This window comes from Zalophus californianus, chromosome 7, assembly GCF_009762305.2.
Source record: "Zalophus californianus isolate mZalCal1 chromosome 7, mZalCal1.pri.v2, whole genome shotgun sequence".
NCBI classification, from domain to species: domain Eukaryota; kingdom Metazoa; phylum Chordata; class Mammalia; order Carnivora; family Otariidae; genus Zalophus; species Zalophus californianus.
In genome coordinates this window covers 54308137-54320517 of record NC_045601.1, presented here as the reverse complement: position 1 = coordinate 54320517, position 12381 = coordinate 54308137, and the positions used below count along the sequence as shown (strand labels likewise).

General features: G+C 43.3%; 2 protein-coding genes across 3 annotated transcripts in view; one reads left to right on the top strand and one right to left on the bottom strand.

The window, feature by feature from the left end:
* Positions 1-9727, top strand: part of CRYBG1 (crystallin beta-gamma domain containing 1) — a 197910-nt gene extending 188183 nt beyond the window's left edge. Inside the window, exons 18-22 of the mRNA XM_027601951.2 lie at positions 2184-2323; positions 4017-4140; positions 4551-4709; positions 6331-6493; positions 9072-9727. Coding sequence (XP_027457752.2) covers positions 2184-2323; positions 4017-4140; positions 4551-4709; positions 6331-6493; positions 9072-9160 — 675 coding nt within the window. The 3' untranslated portion in view covers positions 9161-9727. The remainder of the gene's footprint in view (positions 1-2183; positions 2324-4016; positions 4141-4550; positions 4710-6330; positions 6494-9071) is intronic.
* Positions 9728-11912: 2185 nt separating this feature from the next.
* RTN4IP1 (reticulon 4 interacting protein 1) overlaps positions 11913-12381 on the bottom strand; it is a 43321-nt gene continuing 42852 nt past the window's right edge. For both annotated transcript variants that reach the window (XM_027601957.1, XM_027601958.1), the window contains one exon: positions 11913-12039. In XM_027601957.1, coding sequence (XP_027457758.1) covers positions 11932-12039 — 108 coding nt within the window. In that variant the 3' untranslated portion in view covers positions 11913-11931. The remainder of the gene's footprint in view (positions 12040-12381) is intronic.

The window sequence follows — 12381 nt, the reverse complement described above, 5'->3', positions numbered from 1 at the left end:
ACCTGATCCCTATTTCTATTCCTCTCTCCTTTACAGGCACCCATTCTAATGTGTTTGGGATACAGCTTGGATATTATGTTTTTTTAAAAATCTACATATTCATTGGCTTTTAGTTTATATATGGTATGATGCCATAGTTCTCATCATTGTAAACAACCCAATACATTAAAAAAATTTTAAGAGCTCTCCATTATGCTGAACGTACACCCAGTTCATTGATTCTAATTGGTGCAAGTATTCATCACCATACTTTACTTAATCCTCACACACACACACACACACACACACACACATCCCTATTGACTTGTGTGAGAGTCTCCTAGGGGTGTGTATTTAAAAAGTGCATTTGCTGGATTTCACATGCACGAATATGCAGTTTCTCTAAGTATGGCCAAATTCCACTACTTGAGATCCTTGCCAGCAGAGCATGTGGGTTCCTGTTTTCTACATCATTGCCATTGCTGGGTATTCTCTCACTTTTGTCAGTTTGAAGAAACTGGGCAGAAAGTATTATCTCGTTGTGATATGTTTCACTATTAGTGAGACCTGGTTCTCATACACTAATTAGTCATTTGGGTTTTCTGTTCAGTGAACTGCCTGTTTTACAGCCTTTGCCAAGCTCTTGTTTAGTTTCTTGTTATCTTTTGTTGTTGTTACTGAGTTGCAGAAAGTCCTCGTGGTTTTTCAATCTGGCACAATGTTGTTTTAGAGACTTGCAGTCACGTCTTCTCCTGGTTTATCACAGTATGTTGCTAGTTCAGATGATAGTGTCCCTTTCTGAACAGAAACCTTTAATTTTGATGTAGCCAAAGCGATATTCAGTAAAACAAAACATCAAGATAATGTTCAGATGTCCAAGTCTGGGTGTGTCTGTAGCTTTTTTGTAGCTGATCTCTCCTACAAAACTTTAAACATACGTCGCTGGTGACTTGCGTTTTAAAGGTAGCGAGAACATACATGAGGTGGCTTGATCTCCCTGCCTGCCTGCCTGTTCAAATAACGGAAATGTTGACCTTTCTTGAGATGTGAAAATAGTAGCAGAGAAACACGGGATGAGGCATAAGATTCATTAGCTTATAAACAAAATACCTAAAACTTTAATATTTAACCTGCCTAGAATTCTAAAAGCTACCTCCAAATGTATACTTAAAAAACAACAAAACAAACCCACCCCAGTGGTCAGGTTTTCAGACACCTTCCTTCAACTAGCCCTTGGCACACATGCTCAGGCCACTTTTGGTACTCATGTCGTTTCCTTATATGTTTTATATAACCTCATTCCTGCACCATACAAACCACCTCTACAGCCTCATCTGCTCTGTTTACTGCTCCACAGAAATCTTTGTACACGTCAGGGCACATCCACATAAATGAGGCCGTAAGTTGCCACACCCTCACCACAAAACTTTAAGCAGGGAGGGGATTTTTGATGTATTATTTATGATCTTAGGATTATCATTAGAGCGTAGACTGGGGTCAGGAGGGTCTGTAATTTGAAAAACAAGCACGAGCTGCCAGCTTTTTATTTTCTGCACATCGGTGGACCTCTGTGCTCTGGTCCGGTTTGAAATGAACGAGGGCTCGAAAGTGGGGCTTGCACCTTGGTTTTTTGTTTTCTTTTTCTCTCTCCTTCTAACAATTATTCCTACAGGAAAGCTTGGGAGCACGAGTACACAGAATCTGTTGTCTTACTGACAATTAAAACAAAAAAGACATTTGAAAAATGCTTACAAGGGGAAGGCTCCTTGATTAGGTAATTACCACTGTTCCACTAGACCCCAGACCGCCACCATCCTTAGACCCTTACCATTTACTTACGTACATGGCTCCCCAGCCCCTCCTTATCCCCAATAAGAAAATTGCAAAATTGAAAATAAATTACAAGTGTTGATTCAAATACCCCTTCCTTTGTGCCTAGGATATGTGTTCCCCCCCCGCCCCCCCCGCTTTAAAACACCATTATATTTGCCTACCTTTCTATGCAGTAGAAAACCTTGCTGCCCCTCTGTCCTTCCTCTCTTTAGCTGTGGAGTACAGGAACACCCAGACCTCCAGGGAAAGAGACTTTAGGACAGGGTAAGCCTGGTCAGATCTTGTGATTTGTCCTTAACAAGATTATTTCTGTATGAGCTCAAATTATCATCAAAGCTGAGTAACAGAACACTATTTTTGTTCCTCAACAGGAATTTTCTGAACCAACAATTATTCTTTTTGAAAGAGAAGACTTCAAAGGAAAAAAGATTGAACTTAATGCAGAAGTAGTTAATCTCCGATCCCTAGGATTCAACACACTGATACGGTCTGTTCAGGTGATTGGTGGCATGTGAGTGAGTTACCTACTTTTTATTCAGTAAAATATTTGATTTTTAAAATTAGGTTTGATCCTATTTCTTTCTTGCATAAGCTACCTTAAGCAAACTGAAACATAACCTGTTATCCCCTTATTTCCTGTAAGGGTTAATAATTATGCACCTTCATAGCACAGTTTTCCCACTAGGAAAAGCCATGTGTGAGGTAGTTTTCATCTCTTCATCCAGATTTTTAATTTACTTAAGAAACGGACTTTGTCTTTAGCTCCTCTCAAGTTCCTAGGGGAATCCTTTGCAAACCAGTGCTCAGTAAATATATTGATCACTTTTTTAGCAGGTAAGAAAGGGAGCTGATTTTTCTTATCCCTTTGAAAGGCCAAGTCCTTGGGCTTTGGAGTAAGGGTCAGGATTTTCCTTTACCTAGGAATGATTAGCAGATGCTGTGCACGATGATTAAAAATCAATGTGGAAAGATTTTTCTCAACTTTGAATAATTTTGAAATTAAGATACAGAAATGAAGGACTACCCATGTAATAAGCATTTTTAAGAAATTATTTTTCTTTCCCTCCTAAAAACAATAGGCCTACAGTTATTAACAAAACAATTATGGATTACTATGGTGGTAGAATTATGGGTGATTCCCTCCCCCAAAAGGTTTTAATATTTTGTTTTTATGATAAAATGGCTAAGATGATAACATTTTAGAATTCCAGGATTAAAAGTAGAGAACATTCTTCATTGATGTCATGCATCAGCCAGAGAGGAAAGTTGCTGGGTTGCCTGCATGCCAGTGTGTACTAGAACCCATACTTTTTCAGGTGTGGGTAACAGCATCTTCGGGCAGAGAGACCAGAGTATCTTTAGCAGTTTTCTGGATTGAGGAAGATTACACTTGTTTTAAATAAACATTTATTGAGTTATTTTTATTTAACCCTTATATAATACATAGCATGTGTCACACACTAAGAACTTTACAAATAGTAACTATTTAAATAAAAGATTATTACAACTGGGGGCACCTGGGTGGCTCAGCCGTTAAGTGTCTACCTTTGGCTCAAGTCATGATCCCAGGGTCCTGGGATCGAGCCCCACGTCGGGCTCCCTGCTCGGCAGGAAGACTGCTTCTCCCTCTCCCACTCCCCCTGCTTGTGTTCTCTGTCAAATAAATAAAATCTTAAAAAAAAAAAAAAAAAGATTATTACAACTGGGGGCGCCTGGGTGGCTCAGTTGGTTAAGTGTCTGCCTTCAACTCAGGTCATGATCCCAGGGTCCTAGGATAGAGCCCCGGTCGGGCTCCCTGCTTCTACCTCTCCCTATGCCTGCATCCCCTTTTGAGTGCTCTCTCTCAAATAAATAAAATCTTTAAAAAAAAAATTACAACTGAAAATGTTTTATAAAAGCCTCACAGGAAGTATGGGGCAGCCTTGTGGAAAGGACCATATTTCATGGCCTTATTGGAAGGAAAAACTTAACCTGTTTCTATTCAGGAATGGATCTTTTTGGCATAAATACTCAGGTACCAAGAATTTCCTACTCGTCAAGAAATGGGTGCTTTAAGTGTTTTAGATAAGGTAGTTTCCTTTTCTCCCCCCATGTATATTTAAGGTATAAAACTTGGTGTAAAAATGGGAAGCACTGTAAAAATAACAGTGGCCGACTGTCAAATGGATACTGCCACTTACTATGGTTTTCTCCTTTTTCCCCAGATGGGTTACTTATGAATATGGCAATTACAGGGGCCGGCAGTTCCTCCTGTCCCCAGCGGAGGTCCCGAATTGGTATGAGTTCAGTGGCTGTCGACAAATAGGTTCTCTACGACCTTTTGTTCAGGTATTTGTTTTCCCCTCTCCAGGTTTTCAGTACTCTTCTCTGAAATCTTTTTCATTTTTTGTAAATATAACTCAGCTTTTTAGTTTCAGTTTTAAGTATAAAATTGGTCTCTCCCCACCCCCTGAATTTTTGGATTTGGGCTCTGTTTCTGGTGCTTAGGGGTCGTGATGGCTTTTGGAAATGTTACCACACCAACATCCAGCCTGTGGGCTCTCCCCAGGCTCCCTGCCCCAGGCACTTGGAAATTTTGACAAACTCTCCTCCTTGAGAAGATCCTAAAGCCTCTGAGGGATATAGCAATGATCCCTATTCCAGCCTCACCTCTGATTCTGCCCCTGCTGTCAATGCTTATTCTGTGCCCCCAATAGTACTCCCTACATATGACTACTGCCGGCATCTTTGTCTTCCAGAAACGTATTTATTTCAGACTTCGAAACAAAGCAACGGGGTTATTCATGTCCACCAATGGAAACCTAGAGGATCTGAAGCTACTGAGAATACAGGTCATGGAAGATGTCGGTGCTGATGATCAGATCTGGATTTATCAAGAAGGATGCATCAAATGCAGGGTGAGCTTTTAGGATTAGATAAGGGTTTGTAATAGCCTCTTTCTTCAAGTAGATGCTATTTCACACTTCCTGGAGCACTTTCAGAACTAAATTAGAAGGTTTTCCATGAAAATATTTTTTAGCTGATAGAACCAATCTAGGAACTTAAAACGGGAGGTAAACCTAGCACTGATCCAGGATGGAATATTTACATCCATACCTGATTTTTATGTACTAATAGAAGGAAGTGTCTGTGTTATTTTCCCCCTTTTCTTTAATCTACTTATTATGGTTTATTTCAAGAAGCCCCAGCACTGTAAATGCAAATCATTCTTGGTTTATTTTGGAGGACCCCGCAGACTAGGGCGAAGACATATGACCCTGTGTACAACACAGTCCACTGCCTAATTGTCATACCTTGTAAAATGGAAAATGGTCTCCCTGTTGCATCACTCCTGCCATATAAGACATGGTAAAGCTGAATGTAGTGTAAGACTTCATTAGAGAAGCTCACGCTTCTGTTGTAGATAGTCTTTTTAACTCCTTCTTGATTTTATGGGCTTGACTATTTGCTCCAGATTTTTTTCTTAAACCTTGGTGCCCATGAGTCAGCGGAAGGCATACAGCCCTGCAGAAGGGAGCACAACCTATTAATTGGGTCTGTTGTGCTTGAGGGAGAATCATCCTTTCAGTAAGCGGAAGTACTGTTTAGACAGGCGTAGAAGAAATAGCATGAGAAGCGGAAGGGGCTGGACTGTAGAAGCATAAAAAAAGCCAACTTCTGTCTTTGAATTAAACACTTCAAGAAAACAGTGCCTTTCTGCAATTACTTCTAATAAACATTTTAGTAATGTTAACTGTGAATTCAGTAGGTCAATGAGAAACAGTGTCCCAGATTATCACTCTTTTTATCTACTATACACTTTTCATAAGCATTTTCTGTAGCAGGATGTGTTACGTGAACACATCACGTGATCATGTTACCACACCAACATCCAGCCTGTGGGCTCTCGTGAACATATGACTACACAGCTTATATATAGGGGGTAGATTCACTTCAGAAAAGGCCCCTTAAAATCTTTGCATTAATTCACACTCCACTGCATTTGTATTTTATCCTTTCTCTTTTTATAGTTGCATAGCATGCCTTTTTGGAACTTTCTATTAGACATTTCTCATGAAGGAAAGACAATAGAGTAGGTGGAATTTCAAGTTTTAAAATAATAAAACGCCTTTTAAGCTATTTCACTGTTACGACAGCCTTTCAAATTAGTGATGCAGTCACATTCCAGAAGAGTCAGGCTGAGCAGAGATGGTTAGGTCAGGGGAGATACAGCAATAGACCCCCGCCTCTGATCACGGTCATTTCGGAAAGGGAGAACTAATGTTCTAAGGTTTACCTGACTCACGAAGGGCAGAAATCTTACAACGGACAAGAATGGAGAACTTTCCAGCACTCGTGTCTCCTGAAATGAAGGTGTAAGTATTTGTTGCTTGATCCCAGTTCCTCTGGCTAAAGCCTCCTGTGGGGTAAATGAAGCGGACAACAAAGACAACTTTAAAAGTCAATTTGTGCCAAGAACTGGTCATGATCCTTGAACATGTCTCCATCTCTCAGCTGCCTTGTCTCTCCCATAAGCAGATAGCAGAAGACTGCTGCCTGACGATCGTGGGGAGCCTCGTGACCTCTGGCTCTAAACTGGGACTCGCCCTCGACCAGAACGCCGACAGTCAGTTCTGGAGCATGAAGCCAGACGGCAGGATCTACAGCAAGTTGAAACCGAATTTAGTTTTAGATGTCAAAGGTAAGAATCATTTATTTTCTCTGTTATGTCTCTACTTAACTAAAAATGTATTTTTCACTTGTGAAAATGCGCATACTCTTAATAGTAAGCGATCCCTTGCTGTGGACCAGCCACTGCGAACACTCCACATGCATTCTAGCTCACGGGCTCTTGCCAGCAACCCTAGCAGCCCTAGGTTACCCCCTCCTCCCCGGTCCCATTTTATAGCCGCAAGAGTAAGGCTCAGAGGGGTTGATCAGAGTCCTAGACCCGTAAGTGCTCAGGTGGAATCTGGACCTAGGCTGACTTCAAACCATTTATTTTATTACAATAGACTAAAAACCACAAAAGGCCCTGATCTCAGTGAGTATAGCTGAGGATTCTCATGCATGTGCATGTATCATCTTATTGAACTAGAGCTCCTTGGTCTAACAAGACAGAGTTTCAAAACCAAAGAAATGTGACTAAATTGGAAAATTGTTTTTTTTTTTAAGATTTTATTTATTTGACAGAAACACAGCCAGAGAGGGAACACAAGCAGAGAGAGTAGAAGAGGGAGAAGCAGGCTCCCCGCTGAGCAGGGAGCCGGATGTGGGGCTCGATCCCAGGATTCTGGGATCCCGACCTGAGCCGAAGGCAGACACTTAACGACTGAGCCACCCAGGCGCCCCAAAACATTGTTTTTTTTTTTTTTTTAAAAAAAACAAACGGATTCATGTTTCTTACGTGATCAGTTTTCTGTGTCAAGGTTAGAGGTCCCTGTAATCCTTATGAGCTAGTCATACTGGGTACCAAAGTGGGGAGGGAAATACTACCTTGGCTTCAGAGTTTACAATGTAGAAGCTCCAAGCATACAGGACTTTTTCCCACTTGCTACACTGGCACTTGACGAGGAGTAAGGGTACCTGGCTTCAAGTCCTGACTGGCAAGAACTGTGGGACTCTAGAAGCTTCCTCCATAGGGCTTTGCTTTAAAGCTCCAAGGTCCCTTCCTAAAATGCATTCTAAGTACTTCCAATGCTTCCTGAGTAAGGACATGGTTTCTATAGGTTTATGAACTCTCAGTATAGACTAGGTAGGGGAACTGTACTAGTCACTGGCCTTGTTAAACTGAATTTCACTTTCTCAGAATGTGGGAGAATGATGCCACCTCGTGGACATGAGGGAGTAGGTGCAAGGGAAATATAAATCCCTCTCGGCTACACTTAATAGAGACTTCGGATTTTCCTCAGCTACAGCTGTTGAACCATTTGTTACCTGCTGACCTTGCCCCAAGATTTATCAGACCAAGGGGCTTTCTTGTAACTTACCTCCTGGTGTCTGGGGAGGGAGGCGTTTTTTTGGTAGAAGTCATGTATTATTTCAGACCCCGTACATTATGACAGCAATGGAAGCAGATTCCTCCTCGCTTTAAAAACATCAAAAGTTTGGGATGATCTCCATTCTCTCCAGAGGCAGAAGAATGAAATCAGATGATTTCTCAAGGACTTTCTAGTCTTCATGATTCTAATTAAGATTATGGTATCTTAACATTCTTTTTGTGTATACATCATAATCCTAAAGAATAAAGACAACACTGTAATCCTAATACACCCCCAAATCTCAATGGAGTAGAGTGTGTGTGTCTCAGTGGAGACAGTGGGATTTGCTGGTGGTGGTAACTTTTTTCCCATGACACACTTATAGGCTCAGGGCACCTTGCTCTGGTATTCTATCCTATACCTAGATGTGTAGAAGCTCTAGATCATCAGTGATGATAAACTGATTTCTTATAAATGCTTAAAAAAATAAGAACATTTAATTCTTCTTGGCTTGAGGATGCAGCAGGATTTCAATACCAGTCACACTGCCTCATATCTAGAGGAACAGATTTTTATTTCGATGGAGTCCCTGTGATATAACCTTGGTGCAGAGGCTTATGCTAAGAAAGGATAAGGTATTTGAAACCGTTATTTATTCCACACTGAAAAAAAAAAATCAGGTAACACTTTGATGCTTCTCCATCAAAAGAAGACGCCATGTTTTTTTAGCACCCATGTATCTAAATGTCTAGTAGGCACCCTTGGAAAATATTTTTACATTCTGGTGAAAGTTTAAATTATGCTAATTTTAAAAGTACAGTTAAACTCAGGATCAAGTGCTGTGAATTTTTATATACCAAGTGCATTCCCAGGAGTGGGTGTGCTGCCCAGTCCACGTATCTGGGTGTCTTTCAAACCTCCCCTTTGCCCTAATACAGCCATTTGTCATTGTTCATGCAAAACCTGTTCCAGATGCCAACTCTTCCACTACTTTCCACGATCACTGAATATATTTCACAATCGCTCTGTTCCTTTTCCCTTCTTTAGATTCTTCCACCTCCCCACTCCTCGCCCCCTAATTTCAGACACCTAAAGAGTGAGTGCTTCCTAGGTTTTAAGTCTTGAGGAGGAAAAGGAGCCCTGGGAGGTAAGGACATCCTGTATGGAGCTGTTGGTGCCCAAAGGATGGGATTTGAACACAACCGAGAGCTGATTCATCCTCTCAGCCCAGGCCTTTCCTCTCTGCTTTGCCTCCTACAGGCACATTTCCTTTTATTATTTTCCTTTTCTTTCTTTCAGGGGGAACACAGTATGACCAAAATCACATTATCCTCAACACCGTCAGCAAAGAGAAGTTAACACAAGTGTGGGAAGCCATGGTCCTGTAAACCTGAAGAACGCAGGAGGAATGCTCCTGGAGGTCTTCCAGCTGCTTAAAAACAAAAATGGACAGAGCCCCGAGTAAAGGGGACCTGCTCCTTCTGCAGGAGCTCTAGGTCCTCCTCTGAATGACCCTGCCGTGACCAGGACTATGGTCTCCTCTTTTCAAAAGACTATAATAGTTTTAAACCAACCATTTGTCCTTCTTTCATTTCCTGCCTTCCTTTCAGTAGCTGCTTAACAGGTTGCCTCATTAGCAGCTTTTGGGTGTTAAAAAAAAAAAAAAGTATCAAGACTATGGACATTTTAAATTATTTCCAAAGATAGTGACAGGAGAGAACAGGAACAGACTTCGAGTAGACTTTGTGGGCCTACCAATGCCTTACACTTTACAGGGATGGATAAAAGCTCAAGGGTTAGCATCTGAGAAGAAATAATATATCAGGCCAATAATTTTGGTTCTTCGGTTTTCTGGGATCGTTAATTATGCTCTATAGTAAAGTGGGGAAAGGCTTACTGAATCAGACATTTTAAGGAACCAAATAAACAAAATACTTTGTTAGTATTGAACATTAGTAAGTGTACAGGATTTCACGTCACGTCCGCTAACACGAGCAGGATCTGGATGATTTTAACCCACTTGTGGGCGGCCCTGAAATGTCACGAACGAGTGTTGCTTAACGCTTTTCTTGCAGATGCCAGACCTAGTTTATCAGTCCATCCTCCCTCCTCTACTATTCGTTCTGAAGCAATGGCCTATGAGCCTTTGCTAAGCTCAGGCCTGTCCCCTCAGGTGCCGCCCTCCTACCCAGCCGCACTGGCGTGAGGCCTGCCCGGAGCCGCCTCTGGTCTCCGGACCACGGCCCCCGGGGCCACACGGACTCGGGCGGCAGACATGAGAGATGGGGCAGGCAGTGGGGGATGACGGGCAATTCTCCAGGGTGTGAAGGAAAGGAGGCCTGGAGCGATGCTTGTTCAAATGGTAGGACTCGGGAGGCCCTAAAATGCAGCGTTTCGGTGAAAAAGGTTAAGAGTTTAACTGCTGACAATATACTGGCTTACACGGTGCTATCCAACCAGTGCCTTCTGCTAGACCTTCTTTGCATATACTCTTCCTCTTTTTGTCCTTATTTCATTATCCTTAATAGTGGTGCTGTCATTCCAGGAAGAACAAATCTTGTTTCCTTTTCATCTGTTGCAGTGTTTTTCCAATGCTAAAATGTGGTCTCCTCTCTGGAGTCTTGGGTAGGCAGTTGTGGTCAGGAGCTTAGCTTCAGTTTTAAAGTAACGTCTGCACATGTCCCACAGCTGCCAACAGGTCTGTCCTGTTCTGAGATGTATAGCTGGGACTTGAGGCCTTTGTGCAGATCACTAGTGTGCGGGGGTCAGACTTTCTGCAATCGCCGGTGTTGAATTTCTCTCCTGAATAAACTTGTTTCTGGTTAACTGTACGGATGAGGGCTGAGCGCGTCCTTGCCGTGGCCGTTACGACACGTCACAGCGAGGCAGCCGGCTGACGGATGAGCAAGAGGCAGGTTTCAGGGCTTTCCAGACTCAGTGGTGAAAGGGCCCGCTCCACTTTCCAAGAGAGGACCTGCGGGTAAGTGAGGTCCTCCCTCAAGAGTTCTGCCCCCTCACTGTACCACGTGGGAGCCCACCAGGAAAAGAGCGGAGACTGTTCAGACGGAAGTCAAGAGTGGCTGGGACTGCCGAGAATAACGTTTTCTCTCTCCCGAAATATTTGTACTGGTGAGACCAGCAATTCCAGAGAAGCTCTCATCTAACACATTACCAAATGAGTGTCTGACAGGAAGAAGCCAAGTAGCACGTTACTAAACAAGTCTACGTCCAAAGCTAAAAGCCAGTAGCTGAGGTGAGGTAATGAGGAAAACACCAGGAAAGAAACACTTACCTTGAGTGAAGGTCCCAGACAGATTCAAAAACTGCAGTGGGCTTACTGGTGAGATAACTAAGTGCAGGCATTTAAGGTGAGACACTGGAGAAGGGTTGCCATTTCCACGGAAAAGTCTTCAGAGAAGCACGTTTCGATTGCTGAAAGAGGCCTAGCCCTTATGCAAAATGTAAGGGTTTTAAAAAGTTAGAAACTTGAGCGTCCCCTTTCATTGTCTTGAGTCAACAACCAAATCACCAGCCAGATTTTGTATGTGACCCTAAGGAGAGGTTGAGAACTCTGAGGGTGGTTAGGACCACAGCAGAGCAGAGGAAACCATGCCCAGCTGGAATCATCCAGGAGCACTGTTTGCAAGAAGGAAGTAGCTTGAAGGAAGCTCTTCACGCTGCCATCCAGCCACATGCCACAAGTTTTAGCAGCTCACAGGAATAGAGTCTGAGCTACTGGAACAGAAGAGGACACAACAACGGGAAAATGTGGCATGAACAAACAGCCTGAAGAAAGCTCTGCAGTCTCCCCTGTGCAATTTCTAGAGCAGGCCAAGCGCGACGATTTGCATGGCCTGTCTTACTTGTGTGTCCCCTCGGCTTGGCTCAGAGGACCTCTCGGCAAACAGGAACGCAGGGGTGTCGGGCAGGGTACCAGACAGCTCTCTGGGTGGGGTGACGTGCAGACGGTGGGGGTGGGGGGCTATAAAATGAATCTGTGCTCAGTTCAGAAGACAAATTACTGGCAAAAAGGTGTCTGTTTTTCCACACTTGGATCATGGAACTTATCATCTAATCTGGAAAGCAACGGTTACAAAAACGTCCGGGCCGAGAGGCCCTCACCAAATAAGACAGCCAACAATCACCACACAGTGTTTATTTAAATGACATTAATCACGGTCTTTCCTCTCGCATGTCCTCTTTCTACCTTCAGGAAGGCTTCTGGAACTTGAGAGAAAGGAAACGTTTTTTCAATAACTGGCTGAATCTGTAAAACACGAGAAGAAATTGACTGGTGAGGAGGAAAGATGCAGGTTTTCAAGGCGGATCCGTTCCCTCCAGGCCAGCCTCGGGGTTCTGTCATGTACATGGAGGGGAGGTGCTGACCGCCACCCTGCGCCTCTGCGCCCGCTCCCGTCTCTGCTCCCGCCTCACTGCACGCCGGTGAGGCGGCCCATCCGACCGGCCGTGGCTCGAGTCTGTCTTCCATGCTGCTCACGTCACTCTCCTGCGCACAGCCCCTCCACAGCTCCCAGGCCAGGCAGTCCAACCTTGGTCCTCATGCCGATGCTGCGCTTTACCAAAACGGCCCACTTACCACTGCCTGAAC